Source organism: Trichoderma gamsii (genome assembly GCF_001481775.2).
Source record: "Trichoderma gamsii strain T6085 chromosome Unknown Scaffold_49.2, whole genome shotgun sequence".
Lineage (NCBI taxonomy): Eukaryota > Fungi > Ascomycota > Sordariomycetes > Hypocreales > Hypocreaceae > Trichoderma > Trichoderma gamsii.
In genome coordinates, this window is record NW_020171386.1 from 67,942 (window position 1) to 93,126 (window position 25,185).

The 25,185-nt window shown below is 50.4% G+C and overlaps 8 protein-coding genes across 8 annotated transcripts; 6 read left to right on the forward strand and 2 right to left on the reverse strand.

Moving 5' to 3' along the window:
* Window positions 1–4,244: 4,244 nt before the first annotated feature.
* TGAM01_v209637 (hypothetical protein) lies at window positions 4,245–6,779 on the forward strand (the record flags this gene model as incomplete). Its single annotated transcript, XM_018808076.1, has 3 exons — window positions 4,245–4,894; window positions 5,016–5,807; window positions 5,897–6,779. 3 exons carry the CDS (start codon window positions 4,245–4,247, stop codon window positions 6,777–6,779), a joined length of 2,325 nt encoding a protein of 774 aa, XP_018658733.1.
* Window positions 6,780–12,450: 5,671 nt separating this feature from the next.
* On the forward strand, window positions 12,451–13,460 carry TGAM01_v209638 (hypothetical protein; the record flags this gene model as incomplete). Its single annotated transcript, XM_018808075.2, has 4 exons — window positions 12,451–12,522; window positions 12,845–12,930; window positions 13,008–13,189; window positions 13,252–13,460. The coding sequence occupies 4 exons, from the start codon at window positions 12,451–12,453 to the stop codon at window positions 13,458–13,460; spliced, it is 549 nt and encodes a 182-aa protein (XP_018658732.2).
* Window positions 13,461–15,844: 2,384 nt separating this feature from the next.
* TGAM01_v209639 (hypothetical protein) lies at window positions 15,845–16,159 on the forward strand (the record flags this gene model as incomplete). Its single annotated transcript, XM_024550603.1, has 1 exon — window positions 15,845–16,159. One exon carries the CDS (start codon window positions 15,845–15,847, stop codon window positions 16,157–16,159), a length of 315 nt encoding a protein of 104 aa, XP_024404645.1.
* A 1,071-nt stretch (window positions 16,160–17,230) lies between these two features.
* Window positions 17,231–17,854, forward strand: TGAM01_v209641 (hypothetical protein; the record flags this gene model as incomplete). Its single annotated transcript, XM_018808074.1, has 1 exon — window positions 17,231–17,854. One exon carries the CDS (start codon window positions 17,231–17,233, stop codon window positions 17,852–17,854), a length of 624 nt encoding a protein of 207 aa, XP_018658731.1.
* Window positions 17,855–18,346: 492 nt separating this feature from the next.
* Window positions 18,347–18,808, forward strand: TGAM01_v209642 (hypothetical protein; the record flags this gene model as incomplete). The annotated part of the gene is made up of 2 exons (XM_018808073.1): window positions 18,347–18,450; window positions 18,517–18,808. The coding sequence occupies 2 exons, from the start codon at window positions 18,347–18,349 to the stop codon at window positions 18,806–18,808; spliced, it is 396 nt and encodes a 131-aa protein (XP_018658730.1).
* An 83-nt stretch (window positions 18,809–18,891) lies between these two features.
* On the reverse strand, window positions 18,892–19,970 carry TGAM01_v209640 (hypothetical protein; the record flags this gene model as incomplete). The annotated part of the gene is made up of 2 exons (XM_018808072.2): window positions 18,892–19,735; window positions 19,825–19,970. 2 exons carry the CDS (start codon window positions 19,968–19,970, stop codon window positions 18,892–18,894), a joined length of 990 nt encoding a protein of 329 aa, XP_018658729.2.
* Window positions 19,971–22,661: 2,691 nt separating this feature from the next.
* On the forward strand, window positions 22,662–23,850 carry TGAM01_v209643 (hypothetical protein; the record flags this gene model as incomplete). Its single annotated transcript, XM_024550604.1, has 2 exons — window positions 22,662–22,720; window positions 22,821–23,850. 2 exons carry the CDS (start codon window positions 22,662–22,664, stop codon window positions 23,848–23,850), a joined length of 1,089 nt encoding a protein of 362 aa, XP_024404646.1.
* Window positions 23,851–24,205: 355 nt separating this feature from the next.
* TGAM01_v209644 (ribosomal RNA assembly protein KRR1) lies at window positions 24,206–25,168 on the reverse strand (the record flags this gene model as incomplete). Its single annotated transcript, XM_018808070.1, has 1 exon — window positions 24,206–25,168. The coding sequence occupies one exon, from the start codon at window positions 25,166–25,168 to the stop codon at window positions 24,206–24,208; it is 963 nt and encodes a 320-aa protein (XP_018658727.1).
* Window positions 25,169–25,185: the final 17 nt, after the last annotated feature.

Below are 25,185 nucleotides of genomic sequence, written 5' to 3' on the forward strand. Positions count from 1 at the left end.
GGGGCTAATAGGTCAAGACCCATCGGAAGGTGATCAAGACGGCGACTGCCATCTAAAAGTGAATTTGAAGGGAGCTGTTTTAAGCTGGGGCGCTCGTTATGAACATCGACATGCCCTGCCTTTATCTTGTGATCCCCCGGATCTTGATGGCACTTTCTATCGTTCACGTCATTCATGCTTCAGCTGGAAGAAGAGAGCAGCAACCATGCTTCGGAGATCGTCACTCGTCATCATAGTGGCTGCTGTTACTGCGGCCACTGCTACTACGCTCTCCTTAAGATCAGACCAGCAACTTGGTAATGTCACCGAATTGAGTCTTGTTGAGCAGTCGGTCAACACAGAAGCAGAGCCATCTGATTGGATTGCCCTGCCATTATGCGCTGTAAGTGTGATTTCTTTTTTTCTTCACTTCGCCAGCATATATCTTACTCATATCGCGCCTCTTCATTGTGCAAAAATAGCAGTGTTCGATAGTACACAAGCTAACTGGGGGTTTTGTAACTCGGTAGCTCAAGTGCGTCACTACCGGGTGTTCCAATCTCGATATATCTTGCATTTGCAAGAATGTAAACCAGTCGTCTCATACTTTATCCTGCCTCAAGTCATCATGCAGCTTCTCTGACGGTCTACGTATGCTTTTACTTCTCCCTCTTCTCCCTCTTCTCCCTTTGGGCTTTTCAGCACTTCGTGCTGGCATGGCTAACATTTCGTCGTAAGTCACGATGAGCCTCGCCCAAGACACGTGCGGCTCCCCAATACGAGATCGCTCCGGCAGGTTCAGGGCAATGAATTATTCCCTCGGCTTCATAACTCTCACCATCGCTGTGATTCGCTTCGCATCCAAGTTTCTCTTCAGCATCAGACAAGGGTTTGGACCAGATGACTGGGCGCTGTTTACAGCAGCGTTTATCGGCATACCTTGCATCGCCTTCAACGTCTGGGGACTCGTTGGAAATGGGCTAGGCAGAGACATTTGGACGCTGGCTCCAAGTGCCATTACCAAGCTTGCTCAATGGTTTGTGGCAATGGAGATTTTCTATGTTGTAATCATGACGATTATCAAAATCAGTCTCACTCTCTTTTACCTCGATCTGTTTACGGGAAATCATTTTCGCAAATTGGTCTGGGGGACAGTCGTTTTGCTTGCCGCCTCTTGTATCAGCTTTGTCATCGGAACTCTCGTGCAGTGTGTGCCTCTGAAATTCACGTGGGAGCAATTCAGCGGCAGCGACTCCTCCCAAGGGCAGTGTATGGATATCAACGCATTCGGATGGGCCAACGCGGCTGTCAATATCGCGATAGACCTCTGGCTCCTTGCAATTCCATTAATCCAGCTATACAAGCTAGATACCCACTGGAAGAGAAAGCTAAGTGCAGCCAGCATGTTTCTGACAGGAGTAATGTATGATCCCTCTAGCATTTTTACTGGAGGCGTTCAACTCACTGACTTGTTCATCGTTAGAGCTACGGCCATCTCCATTGTCCGACTCCAGTCACTTCTTCACTTTGGCAATTCGGCGAATCCAACGTGGGACCACTGGAATGTGGCCTACTGGTCCACTGTCGAAGTCAACGTCAGCATTATCTGCACATGTCTTCCATCTATACGGCTCATTTTGGCGCATTTGTTTCCTCGAATCATTGGCTCGAGCCTTGGGCTGCCTCCAGTCTCAGAAGATTCTTGGATTGGTGAAAAGATTACCAGCCCAAATCCTCTAGACGTGGAGTCGCACGAGTTATGCAATAGCAGAAGCATAGATGGAACTTCGAAGACAAGTGTATCTGTACAACCAATCGGAGGACTATTCCAAGCATAACTGTGCTTCGTGCTATCAAGCGGGCTCAAGTGGCTGTGAGTTACCAGAAAAGAAAATGATGACGAGATGCATGACAGACATGTGCATTATAAGGCCATAGAACCTTGAGGACATTTATCTCTCAGGAGAAAAGGTGGCAAGGTGAGAGGATCATATCGCAAAAGAAAAAGAAAGAAGAATAAAAAGCCAACAAAAGAGGGAAAAAGACAATAATCACTATACAGATGTATGACTCTGGATTATGGGATGGGATCAAGATAAAAACAGCAGCTACAGCGACAATCTCTGCATTACCGATAGAGATATCGCGAGAGGTTGGATTATACTGCGATTTCCTGCTTGGCACGCATGGAAAAACCGGGTTAGACCTTTTTATGTTGTCATGGTGACAACTTTTGAGAGGCTGGGCACACTGGAAAATGCCCCATTTCTCTATTCTCTTCACTCCTTTTCTTTTTTCATCTTCTCTTCATTATATGGGCGCCAGCCAGGCTCATAAACTTCGTTTTTATTATATCCCTATCTTTTACAGACATCTTCTCATTCATTCCACTGACCATTGTCATCTCTTAAAGATGGATGCTTGTCAATGCAGCACCGTAGCTATCCTCGTATCAGCCTGCCGGTCGGCTGCAGAGGCCTTAGGCCTTTCTCTGCAAGACAAGATGAACATGCCGAAGCTGAAAGCTGGCCAGGTGATAAACCATCCCCACTCTCCGCAAGATAATGCAAGGGCGTATAACATGACAAACTAGTGCTCTTAGCCGCATAACGATATCAGACGGCGAAGAGGGTGATGGGGCTGGCTGATCCTAGCGGTTGAATCCTATTGAGAGGTCGCAATGTAGCACTCCAGCCGAGACACTGAAGGTGGCCATTTCCCGGATGCTGTACAAGGCCTTTTGCGTACAGTACATACACGTGATGGGATATCCACAGCTGGGACACGGCAGTTTCACATGCACATGAGAGGTTTCTGCTTGATAAAATCACTTACGCCAGGTGTCATCAGATTATTGATATACGCAGGTATCAGTATTGGTCTGGGCAGGGTAGCGGTACTGTCGTCAGAGAGGCTTTTGAGCATGTCTCAGATAAGCAGCAGCGCTATCATTGAGTACTGTTTGCCAGCTTCAAAGGAGGAATACTAACGAGTTGGTTGGCACACGCGGCAGCGGCTCAGCCCAGACATCACACACAACCTACCCGAGAGCCTCCTCCAAACACGCACACACACGTATCAGACACACAACGCCAGCACTAACGGTTGCTAGCAGCACTTTATTGACGTACAAGTATGCCTTCAACCCGAAGAGACATGGGGTTATGACGGCGGATGCTTGATAGCTGAAACCGCAAACCGCAGCTCTGGGCACTGATGCCTACCCACCCATCGTAAAAATCAAATGAATCTCCGCCTCATGCCGCTACAGCTGGATATTTGGGGCTACTATACTGCACTCTGTAGTACCAGAGTCTACCGCTACCAACGGAATGCCGAACCCCTAGACACCGTTTCCCCCTAGAAGCTGCCAATATACGAAGTGTATTCCATTAATAGGTACTCGAGGCAGAACCCGGGGCCCCTTACATGACTGACCTGGCCAAGCTTGGAGTTGGTACTTGGCCACGAAGGGGCTTAGATAATCGGAAACTGGCCTAGTTCCTTTGGGAAAGGTTGAGCCCCAAAAAAGTGACTTGCCAGGGACGCGCCATCCACGAGCCCGGGAAAGCGAAGTGGGCGCTTCTCAACGGGTCAGCCGCGATGACATGTTGCTGGTTTGTTCCCATTACTGTCACCTTTTTGGCTGTGCTGCGAACAAGCAGCTTTCATCGTCAGATCAGCTCCTTGTGCTCTGTTTGTGCAGCTGGACAGGGCTCGCCTTTTATAAAGTGTCGACACTGCATCGCATCGCATCTCACCCGGCAGAGGTACCCGCACCATCCATCGCCAAACCAACAAGGCTCTCGGGAAGGGCTCGACCTTGAAACGCCACAGAATTCGCTCCTTACAATGACGCCGTGATTTCGTCTGTTCTGCATCTCTTCTCTCCCACGCCGTTGCTTCGTTGCTCAACGCCCTGTCGACATTCCCTTCCATCAAACTTGGAGTTTGTCGCGCCCTTCGCTCTTTTTGCCCTTTTTGGTTTCCCCATTTCGACGTGGCCCTTTTTTCTTTTTGGCTTCTCCCCTGGAAGAGGCTTGTGAAACACTCCGCAGCTCTAGCCCCAAGCCTACATCATCAGGACCGAGGCTGAACTATATCGAGAAACCTAAACGGCTGCTGCAAGGAAATCAATCCAAATCAAATCGACAGCCAAATGGCCACGGGCCCATCACCCTAATTCTATTCCTATTACTACTCTTTTAATCATCAACAAGAACAACAACAGCATCGAGCGAGCAGTCTCGTTTCTACCTCCCACCATGCCTCGATATCGTCCCGCAACCACGGGATACGAGCGCTTGGCACAGGCTGACCTCAGCGACGACTCCGACACTGACCTCCTCGCCGAATCGACCGCATCTCTCCAGGCCTCGTCTGCGCCTCGATATGCCCCCTCCCAGCCTCGCCCTCGATCGAGCGTCACCAGTCCCAAGCTGGGCCCTTCAAGGCCTAAATTCCGTCGCCGCCTGGGAAGCAATGGCGGCGTCGACATCAAGGCCATCAATGCCCGGCTGGAGCGCTGGGCTGAAGAAATTGCGGCCAAGTTCAAGCGCAAGGGCAGACACAGCATAGGCGAGGAAGAGCGGCTGGAGATTCACCACTCCGTCTTCCAGCCGCCCGAGGGCGTGCGGCCTATATCTGCCGAGGCTCTGGCGGAGGCGCAGCTCAGCGTCATGACCAAGGGAGAGTTTGATGCCGTCATCGAAAGCGTACGACAGGCGATCCGGCAAGAGGTTCATCCCAGCATGATCTCGCAGGGCAGCTCCGGCAGCTACTTTGCCCGCGATCCTGATGGAAAGATTGTTGGTGTTTTCAAACCCAAGGATGAAGAACCATACGCAGCAGGCAACCCCAAGTGGAACAAATGGATACATCGTAACCTCTTCCCTTGTTTCTTCGGACGAGCTTGGTAAGTTTAGAAAGACGCAAACTGCCACCTCTATTTCCCCCCACCCAAGATTTATCAATTAGATGTCTATAAATAGACGTGTGATACTTCAATGCTAACAGAGTGGCTCTACTATATACAGTCTGATTCCCAATCTTTCCTACGTTAGCGAAGCGGCGGCCTATGTGCTTGATTGCCAGCTACGCACACATCTGGTCCCATATACTGATGTGGTATGGCTATCGTCAAAGTCATTCCACTACCCCTTCTGGGATCGGCGCAGTTTTCAAAAGAAGAAGAAGCCTCTCCCTCCCAAGCCCGGCAGCTTCCAAGTCTTTCTCAAGGGCTTCAAGGATGCCAACGTCTTTCTACGGGAGAACCCTTGGCCGGATCAGTACTGGGCGGGTTTTCGTTCGAATGATGCCAATCGGCACAAGAAGAAGCGATGGGCTGATAATTGCCGGCCATCTAGTTCTGCCGCGGATGACGCAGGATCTAGCGACGAAGAACATGATGGTCGCGATAACCAGCCCCCGGGAGCCAATAAGTTTGTATGGACAGAACAACTGAAGCAGTCGTTCCGGGAGGAACTGGAGAAGCTTGTTATTCTGGATTACATCATGAGGAATACAGACCGAGGCCTCGATAACTGGATGGTCAAAGTTGACTGGGAGACGAACACAGTATCGCTGGCGTCAGACCCTGTGCAAATCAACATGGAGCCCGTCACGGAGGAAGATGAGGAAGAGATGAACGTCCGACCCATTGGCGCCTCTGAGATGCCGCCTCAACCTACTCGAGCCTCATACCCTTACAAGCGCCAGAACCCCATGAAGGCGTCCTCTCCTCGCGGAAGGAAAGAGCCGAATATGTCACTCGGAGCTATTGACAATTCGCTCTCGTGGCCCTGGAAGCATCCAGATGCTTGGCGAAGGTTAGTTTTCACTCTGCAAGGAAGATTTTGCTCCTTTGTTCCTTGGATAGTAAAGAAAGAAATTTCCGCAGCTAACATGATAATTGTAGCTTCCCCTTTGGCTGGCTGTTTCTCCCAGTTGATCTCATCGGTAGGCCATTCTCACAAAAGACCAGAGATCATTTCCTGCCACTTCTCACTTCCACTGCGTGGTGGAGCGAGACACAAATGGCCCTCAAGAGAATATTCCAAATGGACGAAGACTTCCAGGAGCGCATGTTTGCCAAGCAGATTGCTGTCATGAAGGGCCAGGCCTGGAACGTAGTGGAGGCCCTCAAGACTCCGGATCACGGCCCCCTGGAGCTGACTCGCCGAGCAAAAGTCTGTGTTTGGGATGATCTCGTCGATATACCGGTTGCTGTGCCAATGAGAATGACTTCGTCAGAGATGCGCCGCAGCACTGCCCAGCGACAATCATTGGACGAGGCTGATATCACGGGCTCCATCCCAACAAACAGGGTTCCTGTTGATGATCTTCTTGGCATAGCCTCTGCGCCGGCAGAAATGCCCCGGTCTGGCAGATTTGACACGGCGAGTCCGCCCAATGAATCCCTCCTTACCCCTGACGAGTCATCTGGAGCTTTTGGCTCTGCCACATTATCGGTGGATTCCCAATCACAATCCCAATCCCAATCCAATAGAGGCTACCAAGCTTCAGGCCCGGCTCGCAGTCTCAACATGTACGAACCAGAACGCAGCCAAAACCAAAAGCATCAGCGGCGATACTCGTATGCCACCCCCGTAACGCGGCAGCACAGCAATAGTATAGCTCAACAGCTATACGGGGATATCTCGTACCGCGCTGATGATGACGACCTCGAAGGGGACCTCGGCTATGCCACCGCCGAAGGCCAGATGAGCCATCGGAGAAAGGTCATTGTGGAGAGGCTGGAAGCCGTCAAAAGCAGGAACCCTGTTTTCACCTGGTGTTGAGCGTGGCAGGTCAGCACTAGACTGACTATCCATGCCTTCCCGCTCTTCCGCGCGTCCTGTTTACTACATACTGCATTCTAATACCTACTGCTAGTGCAGCTAGCATCAAGGGAGGGGAAAGACTTGGAAGGGGGTAGATTTGGAATTTATACGAATTGCATGCATGGTGCTGACAGGCTATCGGGTTTGTTTCTCCGGGTTGGGATATCTTCTGTGTTTAATCGGAGTACTATGTTCCTGGAGTTGATAATAAGAACTGATTTTTGAGACATGAACTGGGTCCTCTTTGTTGGCATAAACTCTCTATCGATATGAGCGTGACCGGCACTCTAATGTGTCTTTTGGAGCGCGCGGTAACCTGCGGCTTCTGTGTCCTAAACTCGTAGTAACAGGGTCCTATAGACGGACTGTTACTGGCCTTGTCTAGAAGAGGATCAAAATCTGTGTAGCGTAAGACGGAGATGACAATGACAATGTGACCCCTAAATCGGGAAAGCGACGGCCTCTTGGGTAGCCTGGTCATTAGTAGAAGCGCGCGCCCCTGGAGCCCGTCGGACCGGCATCTGCCTCGTAAAGTATAGAAAGTTCGAGAAGCTATCAAGCTACTCTGCGTCCAAATCCAGACACAAGTTTAGCCACGTAAAGATAAAGGCGTGTTCAGAGATGAGCTGAAAATGTCCTTTTTAGATCTCGAGGCCAAAGGCTAATATGAATGTTGTGTGAACGGAGTTGAAGCCCGATGCTCCCCGTGTATACCACGGATATTGCATTCTTCTATATTTTGCGTACGGAATATCAAGCGAGTTGAAATAGGCTGTTCATCAGTAATATATTTCAACGAGAATCGTCTACCAGTGTTATGCTTCTGCCTTGTGTCAAGACTGGAGGATAAATGCCTGGCGCCTTTGTCTCATCGGCCGCTATTGATCGGCCAGGGGAATAAATTCTTATTGGTAATGCCAAAAGCTCAATAAGCCCAAAAACAGCTCTCAAGGCGTGGAAGTCATTTTGATAATGATGAGATATCGCACAAGGGTTGGCTGGAATAGCTAAGTCAAGAAAAATCATCATGTTGTCTGACTGGAAAGTTCCTTCTTGGAGTAATATATTCCGAACATCATAGCAAGGCGATTCCGTCATCCCAGCGAAAAAACATGCCTGACTTCGGCTAAATTCGCGTGCTTGTCGGGAAGATGAACTCACGGTCAGATCAGAAATGCACGGGTGTCGGGCCCCCCCAGCTTGTCTCCTCTGTACGCTTATGAAACTCCATTGTCGTTCATGGGCCAGCCGCATTACATGCAGGGCTTCGAGAACACTGAGGATCTTGTGCAAATTTGGCTCGAATTTAACGGACTTGCCGCGGATAAAAGTAACGCCAAAACTGGGCCCCGAACACTCATGCGAGTAGACACTGGGCTTCTCATTCGCTATCTTTATAAAGCCAGAGTCGAGAGGACAATTAAGCCAGAAACGCCGTATCCGAGCTGTCGGGACCGTGGAACCAGAGTGTCGGGTCAAAAGGGGGCTAGGGCAGGGACCCCTGCCATAGTTCCGCTCACGGCTCCATGCATTCGTAACGAAAACTAATGTCAGAAGCGGTCCGCAAGGCTCAGGGGGTCGACTCATGTTTCCCCCAGCTCGCCGAGCCTCGTACTTCGAAGTGCTATTGTCGGTAGTAGGTACTAGGCCAAATTTTGCTCGCGTTTGCCGCGCAACTGCTGTCAAATATATATGGACCCGCTTGGTCGATACCAAGGCCAGGAAGCTAGGCACATTCAGGCACAGTCATCAAGGACAACGACTAGCTGATCAAAGTCTTGATTCAGTGGACAGAAGCGGACCAAGAACGGGAGCACTTCTACCGCGGTCTCCAGATGTTGTACCTATCACTGGTACCCCCAAGCCAATCATTGCCAGTTATCCTGCTAGACAACATGCTGTTTTACCCATATATCCCCAAGAAAGTGTGGATACAGGGCGTGGTAATGGCCAATGACATAATACTGTTCATATACTTGTAAGTCGGAAAGGGGATTAGCCGTGTTGCCGCCTTGATTTTCAGAATGCGAAGAATTCGCGTATCTATCACACTGAAGCTTGTCGGCTGCAGCTCATAGCTGATACGTTATAGCCGATACGTAATAGATTTTCTGATTGAAACAATCGGTTAGGCGGAGCATTCACTGCCCAGGCTTTCTTCCTTCTCCGTCCATCTCCCCAATTTGCTCCCCAGGGAGTTTTCAAAACTCTTGCCGTAGATGTAAATGAGGCATCGGCTACTAATAACTAAGCAGTGCCACATCCTTCGGTCCGCGCAGCGCTTGTATGACATGCCCTCCCTGCGGTCCCATAATAAGAGAGCATATGCTGGCCAAACGTTTAATTTGAAGTTGTTATTTCGCGTGCCCAGAACATGTAGCTTCTGCGGATATTCCGGGTCTGGGACATTCTCGAGCAAGATAGAACCCACGGCAAAAAGGCTAAGGTGGCCACAGTGGGCTCTGCAATCAAAAGACAACCACGTTGTCGTATTCTTTCGCAGTCTCCCTATTTTGAGGGACTAAAAAGTCGCACCACGGCAGCATTCCCGGGCATTCGCTTGGGAGTGCTACGAGATCCGAGGGATCCCCGTATATTTGAGTGGCGTCTAGTTGTCGCTGTCCTATCAGCCTGTTGTATCTGCCTACCGTAACATGGGGGCCGGCCGGGCCTGGTTGTGTTGAGCCCCTCATACCTGCTGAGCTCTCCAAGCATCGCAGCGGCATCAATTCATTCGATTTGCTGGCCAGTCCTGGTTCACAATTTCCTGGGAAATGCTGATTAAATGCCGGTATCAACTCTTATTGCCGCGTTGAATCTGGATACATGCGCAGCCAGCAGGTTTCTCCGCAGCTCTGATTGCCGCGCATCCCTTCATGTTCTTGAATACGGAGTAAAGGAAGCCAATAAACCAACGATGATTCTGTTCCCATGATCCATCCCCTCCTTTCATCACCAAACGCTAGTGAATGACACCTGTCTGGATGCGAGAGAGAGTGTGTGTAAAAGAGAAAGGAGAAGCTTGCTTATCTGGCCAACTCCACACCAAACAGCTCGTCTGGCTGGCCCAATTCCTACCCACAAGATCTGCAGCCGCTTGAGAAGGTCTCACGGAACCAAAAGTCCCGGCTTGGGAGCCCAAAGATCGTTGCCAACGTGGCAATGGGCATTCGGCGGTTCAGCAACCCCAAAGCTGGCGTGTCATGAGCGGTGAGAGGCTGCTGATTCATGGATTCATGGGGACGCCGCAGTCATTGCAACGCTCGCAGAGCCTTGCCTGCAGATACATATGCGCGTGGTGACTGTTATGGCGAACTCGCCGTCATACCTCAGCTTAAGCCCTCCGCAAGTAATGCTCATGACCGTCATTTTGTGGACCCATGCTGTACAGAAGCAAACCCCCCTTTCAAGAAGCCCCCGTGTCTTTGGCGACTGATTCTTCGGCACGCATTGCTGCTAGCACATGCATATGGACAAGTAGTATGTGGGCATGTGCCATCCTAGTTCCCCCTGCCCACTCACCAAGCTGTCGGTCATATCAGGCGGCAGTACGGAATAACACCTGCAATTTCCAAGACGCATGATAAAAAGCAGCAAATCGTTCCTTTTTCAAACCGCCTGTTACTTGTCCCACTTTTGGCAAGCAGAACATAGGTGTCCTGAACGCACAAGTAGAAATATCATATAGATAGGCATCAGCCAGAAAAGTCGAACAACGACATAGTAGGCCTTTTGACTGCTTTGTTTCCCCAGTCCTCTTTGCCAGGCATGCTGATCGAAGAACCAATTCTGTTGTATGGAAGAATACATTGCGGGTGCTGTGTAGATTGATACCGTACCAACCAGGAAAAAAGCACCCTGCTCGATCGCTGCCCAAAGGATTGAAAGCTCTTACCCTGTTGAGCCGACGGCATTAGTAGCCACAACGTTGCAGTCCATAGCCAGCTGCAACACATCGTACTGCGTACTCTATTCGAGGTGACGAATGCAGTGCCTGCTTCCTTGCGAGCATACCAGACAGTATTCGGGATAGCGTCGATGATGGCCCTTGATCCTTGATCCACGATCCATAGCTGCCAGCTTGCAGCCCAGCGATCGAGAAAGTGAATTGTCCACGAAACGAGGACAGCTGCTTTCCTTCTAGCAATCTTTCGAGTGATTACTAGTATTGACGGCCTGGAGAGGGGGGGGACAAGGGCTCTAATAGATCCCAACAGGCATCGGAGGTACCCAGAACACTGCCACTGACATTAATATCGTGACGGCGCCAGCATCACTTGGCCGATGGCTCTAGCTCCGCCAATAAGGCAAGGTGTGCACGTCCTCCATATGTTCAGCATAAGCGGTAAGAGGTTAGGGTTTCAGGTACCAGGTACAGTTTTGTTTATTCTCTGGGTACAGAATGACGACGGCCGTTCAAGCCTCGTCTATTCTGAGCACGCTAGGCTTATGTTTCTGCCCGGCCTAGCCACGAGCATCTAGACTCTCCAGCATGCTTGTTGACAACGGTTCGAGCTTGCATCAAGCTTACGCAGCGATGATGGCTGCTTCGTTGCGCTGGCACCAACAGGCAAGATCCAGTGGGAATGTCGCAACTCCAATTCAGGCCTTGCTCGATATGTGACATGTGCATCTTTAGAGTTCTAGACTTCCCAGACAGCTTTCTCCGTACGTCACTGCAGCATGCCAGCTTAACCTTGACGCTTCTGCGTTATAGGTACCCCTGGTAGGTCTGGGTTCCCAGGATTGAGGTGGCACAAACAGCCGCTGAGCGCTCTCGTGTGATGTCCATGCAGGAAAGATCGGCATATCCGTTATGAGAGACGAAATGGGCTTCGGTTGGTCAACGCAAGCTGATGTCTGTAAATCTGCTCCACTGTTCCTAACGAAGGGAGAAAGACACGCCTTATTCTTTATCCAATGGTCTGTTTGGCCACGATAGCAATATTTGTAGGCAGTGTCTCTTTTAGGCCGGTTACGACACTGTAAGAGGAACCTTTCTGGTGCAAGAGGGGTGGCCTGAACGCCCAGACTGGGGCCACGCTTTTCGGTACCACATGACTCTTCGAGCCCGAACAGCGTCTCATCAGAGGCCGGAACTTAGTGATCATATCTGTTGATTCGGCATATATCACCGTACAAAAGTCTCCCGAGGACTAGCCAATCCCTCGTCAACAACAGCTCGCACTATCGTATCTTCGCAGAGAAACATTTCCCCGTCCATCTCAAAGGAGGCAACTTTTTTCTTCTGAGGAAAAGGAAGGAGAAGGGAAAACCCCATAATGGCCGCAGAGTACGAGACTACTCCCAGGATGCAATCGAACTCAAATGGCTTAGCAGGGCCGCTAATACTGTGATAGGGATGGAACCGTTCCCCTTGACGAAACATATATAGAAACCGTCAGCTACCACGGACGTACTTTTCAGCAGCATGCCTTGGCAAACAAGATATATTTTGCTCCGATCGATGAAGTTTGTTGCTTGTTTTTGAAGCCGCAAGTATATCGCGAGTTTCGTGTCCTCCTAACATCGTGAATAGGAAGAAATAGCGCAGTTAGGAGAGATGCACTCGATGCTCCGTACAGTCTTCGATAATAGACTGATATTTCCTCCTGTAAACCGACTGAAGATGATTCTCGAATGCGGATTCGGTGCAGGAGACTGGTCTGTCGATGTCGCTGAGCAGTATCCAAACGCGGAGGTACGTATCCGGGCCTTGCTATTTCAAACCCTTTTCGCTGTTCAGTTGAGGGTTGAACTTGCCTTGCAATATCCGCTCCAAAATGAGTCTTGAAATCAAACATGTGCTCTCTTGGTAGATTGTGTCGCTTGCCCATAAAGACAGCTACGTTGTTGACAGTGGGAACGTCCCAAGGCTATGCACGGCTTCTGGCAATGGTCGACAGCCTCATGGAATGGAACACATGCTGACTAGATCCTGAGGCAACTTCACCAACTGATTGACTTTGGGACAGATGAAGAAAGTATACACAGGCGTGATAGCCATGCTAATGAAATTCTAGGTCATCGGATTGGACATCAGTCCGCACATGATCCCGGAAGAGTTGCCGGAGAATCTAGACCTCCAAGTCGACGATCTAAACGGAGAGTGAGTGCCTTGGATTCTCTTATCTCATCAGATGATGATGCAAGAGCACTTGGCTAAGCGCGTGAAATTAATCATAGCTTCACATTTCCATCCAATCACTTCGATGTCGTACACAGCCAGTTGATGGCAGGTGGGGTCCGCGCAAACCGCTGGCAAAGCTATCTGAAAGACATATACCGCGTGCTTCAACCTGGCGGCTGGTGTCAAATGGTCGAGATGTATTTCAATGCTCAATCGGATAATGGAACCCTATCTCCAGGTAAGTTCCAACGTTGTTTGACGTAGTATGAGAAAGGCTGTTGTGTTTGCTGAACGAGCTAGATCACGCGCTTTCGAGATGGTCAAGCGGATACCTCGACGCCATGCATCCTCAAAAGGACCCACGAGCAGCTCTACGCCTCAAAGATTGGATGACGAATGCAGGCTTCGTCGACATCGAATCACGCCTCCTGACATTACCCATGTGCCCTTGGCCAAGCGGTATGCCACGCATGATGGTCTTTGAGACAAAAGGAATAGCCCAGAGCTGACGAGATGCGCTCTAGATCCCCGCGACCATGACATTGGTACTTTGAATGCAGGCATCGTAAGCCAGCTGCTCTATTCGATGGGGCTTTATCCGTTCACGAAGATGCGAGAGTAAGCTGAGTTGCTATGTCTCCCTTGAAAAGACTCATTCGTGACGAATAGATGGAAGAAGTAGTGTTGACATAAGCTCGGGAAACATAGCATGCCCTTGGAAGATTTCCAGCTCATGGTGGCTCAGGCGAGAAATGAGGCCACGAATCCTTCGTATAGGGTGCGTGAATGCTCAGCGCCAGGTACTCCAGCGGAGAGATGATATGGCTGACCAAGAACTTGATATACTGCGCGCAGGCCTATTTCCCATTGTAAGTCAAATTCAAACGACCTCGGAAGACGAGATGCAAGGCGCTTAGGGCTTACCAAGGATGATGCAGATATGTTTTTATCGGACGAAAACCGCCCCGATGATCGAGCAACCAGAGCTGCAATCACACCGTGCGATTGGCCGACGAAGAACATGTTTGAGAGCTCAGCATGGTGTGAAGACAGTTGTTTGGCCCAGGGCAGATATCTCGAGAGGGGCAAGCGTCCCATGGACAGGGGCCCCTGCGATTGAAAGGGCATGAGACATGCGTCTTTGCCGAGAGATTCTTCGGTCTTGGTGAGCAGCTTCAGATGCTAATCGACGAAGCTAGGACAGATGAAATCTGATCTTGGTTTGATGAGAATGGCGTGGTGGTTGACGGTAGTTTTTGGGAGAAAAATGAAATGCCTGGCGGTTGGAAGGTGGGAAAGGAAGACAAGTCGAGAGAGAAAGAGATGGATGGTGGTTGAAAGAAGGTTCCGGGGGTAGATCTGGGGAAGGCAGGTGGCGCCTTAGCATCTGGTACCTGCCTCAACGACACGCGTCAGGTCTTGCTCCGCACACCGGCAGGCGTTGACTACTTCTGAGCAGGTACCTGATATTAAGGGCTATTCTGACCTATGTGCATAGATCACATGCGACTACGCTCGGGTTGCAGTCATGGAGATGGAGGGATCCATTTTCATCCTCTGCCTTTGAGATGGATTGCACGAGTTGATTGATGGGTGGACAGGGCAGGCAACGGAACAGGAGAGATAAAGGAGCAGCAACACGGCATTGAATACGGGAACCATGCTGGATGGCCTATCAGAATCGTGCCGGTAGCGCTAGATGCATACGGATGTGAGGGTTGTATCTTACGATCCAGTGTTGGCAGTTATATGCAGCTTCAAGGTGCCAACAGGGGCTTACTTGTATTCTGTTCTTCTAAGCCTGCAGTGTTGCCGCTTGTCCCCATCTGCTACTACTACTAATAATGGGTCCTGTGTTGCATAGGAATCTTTCAACTTCGTTGTCATGTCTCCTCAAATGCCTGATCAAAGACGACGGAATACAACTAGGTTATTCGTCCAACCGACGCGGTCTCAGCTCCGTCTCTTTTGTGCCTCAAGCTCACTTTCCGTATCGTTGCTGAAAAATATATATGCATGAAATCAAACGACGCGGTCTCTACCCTATTGTCGATTCAGGGGGGGGAAATGCGAAGATGCGATGCAGCTCACACGGCACTACAGCATCATTCCTCCGCGGATGGCGGGCAGCAGAGTCCGGTCACCACCACATCCAGCTCCTCCTATCAACCCCTACTTTACCAGGCCCTTTTCAGCTTAATCTCGCTACCAGTGCCGCGGAATTGCCTTGCCATGAGCGCCTGGGAGCGAGTAGGAAGCGAAGCCGCCCCCAGCGAGCAGGCCTGGCGAACCAGCCAAGCAAAAGATTAGGAGCTACAGGCGACGGCTCAAGCTCAATACACTAGGGCGAGTATGTCTGCCTCTGCATCTTCGAATCCACTCGTGTGCGCAGCATTTCTCCTTTGGGGGGGGATGGGCCGTTAGACCCAAATAAAGCCTTACTCCGTCTGGTATGTCTGATCCTGGTGCTCACATCTCCTACTCTACTTGTACGAACACGCATTCGTGCCTAACAAGCTGCATGCAGGCCAATGCAATCAAGCAACGACTAGCACTACTGTATCACCACTTGAATGCGACATTCTTGCAAGTACGAGCTAACAGGGACTAGACTGCAAGGGGGTAGTAGCAGCATACAAAAGAAAATAGCTCGACTTACATATTTCTCCTCCAGTGGCCATCGAAAAAGAAGAGGCCATCTCTCTTGGGCAGGTCGCAGATAGGTATTACGGCAGCCGTTGAAAATAAGGTGCACCAAGATCAGAGACTGCCAACCGTTATGGAGCTGATGGCGGCAGGGCGAGCGTTCACAGGGTCCGATGGATTTGATGGGGGGAAATACTGCAGGTGGTACTACTACTCCGTCTTACTACTACCGGTATAACCACCTACCATGCCACGCAGAGTGCAGGACCAACATCCTGACGAGGACTTTATGCAGACAACACGCTGCCCTGTAACGTCATGTATACAACCGAAGCTGTCGGGGTTACAGGAGGCTTTGGTCCAATGGCAACCAGCCTCTGCCTGGGGCCACGGGGCACGCCTCAAATCGAGACCGTGCTTCGGCTGGACGCCAATTGAACCAGTATGTCCGCCGTGGAGATGCTGGACTCCGTGCCTGAACACCTCTTACTGGAGTAGCATGGCGTTACATTGGAAACAAAACGAGCGGCAATCGGCTAAAGCCAGTGAGATTCCGGACTAAGAAATCTGATGCTCGCTAACACTGATGCACGCGGAGATCGGACACAACCAAAGCCGGAAAATGGACTCTTAATTTAATGTCTTAAAGTGAATAGATATGACAAATCTGTGGATTGACACATGGGCACAAGAGGCTGTCTCACAACTTGACCGATATCCTCACCTTTTGGAGAGTGGCGGCCTTGAACTTATTCAACTACTAACTGAATATTCAAAATTTAGCAGATGGTCGAGGAAACTTACGCCACAGCCCGTACAGAGATCTATATATAGGTATATTCATTATGTTCAGCAGCTAGTAGGATCGTTTCATACATGTAGCCGGCACCTAGTACTAGGCGAATAGTCCACAATAGATGCTGCAGTTTACAACTTGAAACTTGATCAGATGTATTTAGTCATTATTTATTATCTGACGGCAATCTATTATTTGCGTCTATCAACCCGCCTGCTCAGTGACTGTATTAGTATTGCTGCGTGTGTAAACCTATAAATGGCTCCGGATTCAATACGCCGTGAGATACCCTGTAGCTCAGCCAATTTTCCGCTTTTGAAGTAGACTACCTGAAGCTCCTGATTTTGTTGTCTATAGGTATTTACTAGAAAATCGAATCCTGTGATTTGATTTTTCAAGTAGAAACTTGATTATAAAATGAAAGTTAGAATAGAAATTTAAGTTTTGGCGTTTTGTAGAATGGCAAAACGGAGGTTTGAAACCAACATCTATCCATGGCAGACCAATAGCTTGGCAATCAACGTCTAATTGAGTAACCAATATTTTACCTGAGCAAAAGCTCAAAATAATATGAAGACATCGGCTATCTATGTTACATGAAACCATATGCTCTATCAGTATGGTCTATCAAATGCTATTTGGATTGTTCTCAATAAGCTACGAGAAGCCAGAAGCGGCGCACGGGCCAATCGGAGCTTCAATTGATGCAGCTTAAAATCAAAAGCTTCCCCTCCATGGTATGATAGTTGCCGCTTCATCATCTACCTACAAACAATTTTGCAAAGTTTCCGGCCAAATCTCGCATCTCTCGCGATCAGTTCTCTAGTCTTCACTCCAATGGCAGCCTTAAAATCATCAATGCCTCTTCTGGCAGCTCTGCGATGCTCGCGACAAGCTCCGCTGCGCCTCTCACCAGCGCAATGCCTGTCCAGGCCAGCCTCAGCCTCAGCCTCGGCCTCTCGATTCTACTCTGCAGATGCTGATGCGCCTCCGCCACTGCTCCAGAAGCTCAAGGGCGAGCTCAAGGCCGCCATGCGGGCCAAAGACGCCCCGCGGCTGTCCGTGCTGCGATCCATCATGTCCGCAAACCTGAATGCCTCCAAGACCAGCTCGCCGATCCGCACCGACGTCCAGCTCGTCGCCCTGATCCGCAAGCTGCAGAAGAGCGCACAGGATGCCGTTGCGGATGCCAAGGCGGCCGGCCGAGACGACCTGGTGGACAAGGAGAACCAGCAGATCTCCATTCTGGATGAGTACGTTGCGGGAAGCGGCGTGCAGAGTCTGGGCGAGGCCGAGATCAAGGCGCTGATCAACGAGGCCGTGGAGGCAGCCAAGGGCGCGGGCGCAGCGGGCAAGTCTCTCATGGGAGACGTGATGAAGCGAGTCAATGCTGCTCTGGAAGGCAAAGACGTGGACAAGAAGTCCGTTGCAGCACTGGTCAAGGAGTTGACGAGCCAGTAAATTCGCACGTCGGCTTCTTTGCCTTGCGGAGACGGCATGGACATATCAAGCTATCTACCGCTTCTTAGCAGAGCACAACATTCTCTGCGTGTATCTCTCTGTACAATAACGACAACAAAAAGCAGCATGATTGGGATTAGAGGAAGGGTTCTTGAACGACTTGTAAATTACGATGCCATCGACACTCTTCTTTTCAGTCAGACATACGTGAAACAATAGAAAAGTATTTCTAAAAGCCGCACTAAGAGTAAATTTGCCGTTTTGCGATTATCATCGGCACAAGCTGTTACATACGGGAGATACAAATAGCGCCGGGTCCGAGAAAACGAACGGCTTCACGTGGCTTGTATGAAGAATAAAGCAAATCGAGCCAAGGGCGCATGAGTCACACTAAGAATATGTGTAGCCATAAATAAACAATCCGCTGCATTTCTAATCTATAATAACTGACGTCTTTTCGGAAATCATTCAGTGTCTAATAAATCACGTACAATGCCTCGCCAAAACGTCAGCTCCGGTTCCAAGTTCGAAGAGGAAATCGGCTACTCCCGAGCCGTTATCGTTGATGACTGGATCTTTGTGTCGGGGACCACTGGGTGAGACGAGACATGACGATCAATCTTCCCCTGACTATGAAATAACAAAATTGCATCAACTGGCAGATACAACTATGATACCGGCAAAATCTCTGCAGATGTCTACGACCAAACCGAGCAGACTATGGCCAACATCGACAAAGCGTTGAGGGAAGCTGGTTCTTCCGTGGCCGAAGTTGTCCGTGTGCGGTATATTCTTCCAAATCGCAACGACTTTTCTTCCATCAAGCCAGTGCTGAGAAAATGGTTTGGCAACGTGCGGCCTGCGGCGACAATGGTACAAGCTGAGCTGATGCTGGACGAGATGAAGATTGAAATAGAGGTGACGGCTAAGAAGGGAGCTGGAGTGGCGAGTTAATGACTTGATCTTTCTCGTAGCTGTCCGCCCATTCTCTTCCTATTGTAAGACAACTGGCTCGGGATGTACTAGATAGCCATGCTTTAATAAACCAAAGGTGCAACAACTGCTCCTGCAGCAAACGCGCAGCCAATAGTGATCATGCTGGACAAAGACAGCAGTGAAATGCCGCTAATGCCGTGCCCAGACGTACAGCCACCCGCCATTCGCGCTCCAATAACCATGAGAGCACCTCCTGTCATTGCCAACAATGGCGGTGCCTCAAACACAGGAGCACTCGCCAGCGAAGGGATAGCCTGGAGCAACCCCCAAGCTCCAGCAGTGACGCCGGCGGCGAACACCATGCTGTTACATGAAGTCGGTTTCGTATTTGGTTCTGCGCCCTTGATTAGCCACCAAAAGTGGTTGCCAATCTCTTCGTATACGGTAGAAATGCCAATCATAGACTTTCGTGTGATGATGGAGAAGAGCTGGGAGAGACCAATGATGAGCCCGCCTGTCGTTCCGAGAATCTTTGCTCCGGGAAATGGGGGAGTGTAGATTGTGGTTGCTGCGAGGATTGAGATGCATGCTGCCTCGAAGAGAAGCAATGTGGCACCTCTGCTCAGACCAAGTTGGTCATTTGCAGTCGTCGTTATGGGAGTGGCGTTTGCTCTTTCTTTATACCCCTTGAACATCTTGGCAAGGAGTCCAGTCCACAAAATCCCGCCGATTATGGCTCCGTTGAGCGCGTGAAAGCCTGTATGAACGCCAGCAGCCAGCTGGGGATATAGTGTTCCTGGGCACGATCCTGACAAGGCCATTCCGGCACCGAGGAGAACACCGCCGATGACATTGCCGTCGTATATAGAGAAGAGACCTATCGGTGAGGAGCTTCTGGGCTTTAACTTGACATAGTCGAAATGTTGTGCAACCGTATATATGACTCTTTGATCATCAAAAGTCAGTCTCGTACTCATGAGTATGGCGCATCACGCTGGGAATGTCAGAAAAGGGGGTTTCGTCGTTGTACTTACGCGCTGCTTGCAGTTGCGGTCAGAAATGCCTGTACCATATGAAAGTTTTCAAACTTCATCTGGGCAACAACTATAGCAGGGTTATGAAAGGAAGCGCCCATGGTAGCAGCTCCAAACGCTGCACCAGTTAAGAATGTTGCCGCCATAGTAGAACGATGCTGGAGAGTGTAGCCCAAGAAGACGAAGGAATAAGGCAAACTCTTAAGGAGGTAGGCGCGTAGAGTAAGACGCAGAATGCTAGCTCTCTGAGGAACCAGAGACGTCTACTTGAAATACAGTAGAAGTATTAATAACGATATTGATACATGCAGGGAGATTCGGCGTAGAAGCGTAGAGCAGCTGGTACCATTAGTCGTGGACACCGATGCAATGATCATATAATAGCCCCTTGTTCGGGTCATCGGGCACTACTGTGAAGACTCTGGGATATTGTATGAATCTGCACTCGGGCTTCAACTTTGCCAGCGTCTCATTATAGGCCTCCGATCCCTTGCTACAATTTCACCATACCTCGTCCCAAGCATAACGACCCTAATCGAGAAGGAAATGGGCTCATATGAAAGAGTCGCCGACGAGTTTTGTTTTAGTGGACCCCTGCCAGTGGCCACGATCGCCGAGACCCCGACATCGACGGACCGGATGGCTAGAGGCGCAATTCTCGGGGACCATGGCGTGCGTGGCGGCATGGGCGGGATTTATGCTTTTAACGTTCTGACACTTCCGTGGGATATTCCCGATCGAGCGCCCTGGTGATTGTGCTACCCAGTCGGGAAGAAGAATTCCTATAGTAGTATGAGAAGCTTGGAGCGAGGCATTACGCCAACCTTGACACAAATCACAGTACAGCCTGAAATCGGGCTGAAAGCGAGGAGATTTTTGCACTGTTCATGGCCTTGACAAATCAGTACCAGCAGAGGATATGAACGCAAGGACGACTGCCGGGACAGGGCATATCGGGGATCAGCTTACACCTTGATACAGCAAGGGGAAGCCATTATTTGCGGTCTGTGCCATTATCGCCAAAACCCCCCCAAGGATAAAATTAGTCTAGTCGCCGAACATAACGGTATACAAGCCGGAGCTGTGCCTAATAGAGGCAGCACTTGCCAGCGAGCTTCGGTGAGCTGCTGGTCGTGCTGAAGATACCCACCCACTCGGTCTCCAGACTAGGTGAAGGAGTTGAAACATGCAGCAGTGTCTCTGCGCAAGGCGAGCGAACTCGTCTACTATACAGTTGATCGGCGACGTTGTCAAATGACGGTTTACTAATGGACGAAAGGCATCAATTGTCAGACATCCCTTTTTCTTTAGAAATCAGTACTTGCAGACGAAGAATGAAGCAATACGTACCCACACACTGTTTCTTCTTTCAACTTTGGATGCTACTCTATCCCATGTAGACGGCGTCGTCTTGGAGAGCACGGCTAGGACTCGAAATCGCCTGGCCGCTTATTGGTCAAATCGCATTTCCCGTATCTTGAGAAAGGCTTCATTGGGAACTCCAAGGCAAATCAGAGGCGGCGAAGGAGGAACATTTTCTGTGCAATCAACCATGAGATTCTTGATCCCAGCCAGACCAAAGCGCATGGCATACACATGCCGGGAATCCTTTCGGCGACCTCCGATGACGGACTCTCAGCCGGCCGTCCGAACCGACGTGGAAACTGCGGACTCAACGGCGGACGCTGCTCCATTAGATCGCCGTGCTGGGCCTCCGCAACGGATGCGGCGATGGGTCGATCTTGAGCTACTAGGAGCTGGCATTCGGCTTGCGACGTCAAAAGAGGCCTGTGACGGTATACTGCTGCTTTGATTTGATTAGCGCTGGCGACGCAATGACGCTTAGACTGAAGCGTAGCAAGGCGAAAAGCTTGAAATTGAAATAGACAGGACTTTGAGAAACTGAAGAAAAGCAATTGCTGGTGACGATTGCGAATGAAGAAAGATGCATGCCTGCAGCACGAGTTACTGACCAAGTGAGCTGCGTAATCGATAACGTCTTTTCCGTCGTAATCGTATCGTTGTTAAACAGACTTGATGAATAAAGGAGAGAAAGTTTGCAAATTGATTTCAAATTGAAGTGATTTCTTTGTGAAGAGAGCATGCCATTGTTGAATCTATTGCGGATTGTGCAGACGTTTACTCCGTGTGCAACATTGAGATAGAATGGCACCAGCTATTTTGTAAATCGTGCTGCTACGCCTCTCACCTACCTATCATATTAGATCTATTAGGTAGACAAACTGCTTTAATTGGAACAAGGTCCCGAGTCTTCCACCCATCAACAAAAACAGAGTCCGGTGCACTCTTCGTAGCATCTGTACCACTTCTCACTCAATACCAAGGCCTGTATGGTGTACCTGGACAACCCGCGCACTGACCGCATCAGGCAAAGTATTGGTGACACCACATCAAACCAGCCAATATATGGAAATGGAACTTCCCGCATGACCCAATTTAAATCAAATCCTAAATCCCAAAAGTAAAATAGCGATAACAAACACAATGCTCTACTTGACGGGGGGAAAATGACAAATGCCGTCTGCGGACCGCTAGTCGCAGCGTAACCGAGGTCATTGCAGCGAATCGTGGCGGGGTTGATGTCATAATAGGCAATTCGCAGCACTTTAAGAGTGAGCCACCCAGCTGGAAATGCGGACCGCGTGGCTGCGGTGAGAGAGTAGCATCTTACTGGCCTTGTGTAGCTATATGTAAAAAGGTATATAAGTCTGCAAAGAGAAGTTGATTGAGTCTCGATCAATATTTTCCCATTTTCCCATTTTCTCTTGCATCAATTGATATCATCTATTCTCGTTCTAAACTAAATCACCTCCACGATGCCGCGTGTTATCACTTTGAAGCAAGTTGAGGGCAAGCCTGGAGAAGTCTACTATCCGTAAGTCTCATCAGCTCTGCCACTGACCCATTGCCTCGGCTGCGAATTTCAAAAGAAACTGTAGAAAGAATCCCAAGGCTGACATGATCATCCGTCACAGCATCCAAATCAAGGAAGTCCCCAAGCCCACACCGGGCCCCGGCGAGGTCCTCGTCCGCATCTCCGCCATAGCCCTCAACCACCGAGATCTCTTCATCCGTCGCCACCAGTATCCCGCCATTTCATTCACCAACCCCATGTTTGCCGATGGTTATGGAACCGTGGTCGAAACTGGGCCGGATGTCACCCGCAAAGATCTCCTTCACAAGGCCGTCCTGCTAACGCCTATGCGTGGGTGGGAGGCTGACCCCGCCGGGCCTGAAGATGCCAGAGGGTTTGCCGTCATTGGCAGCAGCAGGCTCACCGAGGCTGCAACTGGGCAGGACTACGCCGTTGTGCCTGAAGATGAAGTGGTTCTCGCGCCAGAGCACCTCACGCCCGGCGAAGGCGCCGCGCTGCCTCTGGTGGGACTCACAGGATGGAGAGCCCTGGTAACCAAGAGCAACGCTGCTTTCCCCGGGAGCAACATCCTCGTCACGGGCATTGGCGGTGGAGTTGCGTTGTCGGTTCTGCAGTTTGCCGTCGGCTTTGGATGCAACGTCTTCGTCACATCCGGCGACCCGGAGAAGCTTGAGCGGGCCAAGGCTTTGGGCGCAAAGGGAGGCGTCAACTACAAGTCTGAGACGTGGGAGAAGGATCTGGCTGCTCTGCTGCCCAAAGACCGACCCTATCTTGATGCCATCATCGACGGTGCTGGTGGGCCAATTATCAAAAAGACCATCCGCATCTTGAAGCCCGGCGCGGTCATCTCCCAGTATGGCATGACGGTGTCTCCCAAGATGGACTGGCTGATGCAAGCCGTGCTGGCCCACGTCGAGCTCAAGGGCGTTACAATGGGGTCGAAGAAGGAGTTTAAGGACATGGTGGCGTTTGTCAGAGAAAAGAAGATTAGGCCAGTTATTAGCAAGACGATCAAGGGCTTGGGAGACCTCGAGGCCATCGACAAACTATTCGAGGAGATGGAGCATGGAAGGCAGTTTGGCAAGCTGGTGATTGAGGTTGACTCCGAAGCATCCTCTCCAAGGCTGTAAGGATCGGCTCTAAAAATATTGGGTAAAGGGAAACGGACATGAAAAGAAGGACAAGACTCTGGTAAAGGATCAATAACAGAGCAAAGGGAAGAGAGCAAGCGAAGATTGAGAACTTTGTGTTTTGGAAGGATCTCGCCGGCCAAAGCAACTTATTTAGTGAATAATACAACGTGCATTTATGAGTTGAAACCAGCTTAACATTGGCTCAACTGGTGTAAAATCAAGTTAATAGATCCATTCCAAATGTCTCCTGGATATTACTTATACATTTTTGCAAATACATGGAATAGATGAATAGAAAAAGCAAGCGCTCCTAACCGTCAACAACACCACCCGGCGTAATCCAATAGCCACCCTACTCAGAAGTCTTCTTCCGCTTCTTTTTAGGCCTATCTTCTTCCGGTGGTACATACTCGGCTGCCCGCTGCTTTGCCCGCTCTTCCTTGGCCTCCTTCTGCTTCTCTCTGCGGTCGGTGAGCACCGCCCTATCCTTTGCCTCCTTGTTGAGGAAGTACTCGCCGCTCTCAATCTGCTTGTCGACCTTGCTCTTCTCCGGCGCCGGCGGGAAGGGCGTGTAGACCTTCTTGGCCTTGTCCGTGACCTTGAGGGGCACCCGTCTCTTGCTCAGCGTCTTCTTCTTGAAGTTTGGCAGGAAGCGGTCCCAGCTCTCGTTGGCCAGCTCGGGATCCTTGGCCAGCTCGCGCTTGATCATGAGCTCTTTGATGTGGTAGATGGGGTGGATGTTGTTCATGCAGTCCTCCACGACTCTGCGCAGCTCCTTGAGGCCCTTGTACGGTCCCATGGCCGATACTGTGTTGCCGTGGACGAGAATGTACGTCTCTGTCAGCAGCTCGAGCGCCTTGAGCGTAGAGCCGTTGGGGCCCAGTATCCGCTGGCGCCGCTTGACGAAGCGCTCCTTATTCCGCACCAGGTTTCGGATCTTGATGATGTCGCACGCGACGCCGTCGTCCAGGATCTTGACGGCCTGGGGCGCCGGGACGCTTCGAGCCAGCAGCTTGATGAGATCGCGCGCGTTCAGGATGGCGGCGGGATCAAAGGTTTTTCGCGTCGTCTTGACCGTCATGGAACCCTCGACGAGATCCAGCGTGCAGGCAATGCCGTGCTTCTCCAGCGCCTTGGTGATGAGCGGCCAGGCCTCCTTCAGATAGACTTCGCGATATTTGGGGAACAGCGTGACAAAGGACGATTCTTCGGTGAATGTGCCGCCGGCATTGTCCTTTGCGGTGAAGGCCTCGACCTTCCACTTGTCGATATCGTCGGTATCCCAGGGCTTCTCTTTCTTATGTGTCGACGGCATTGTGGTTGTCCGTCAAG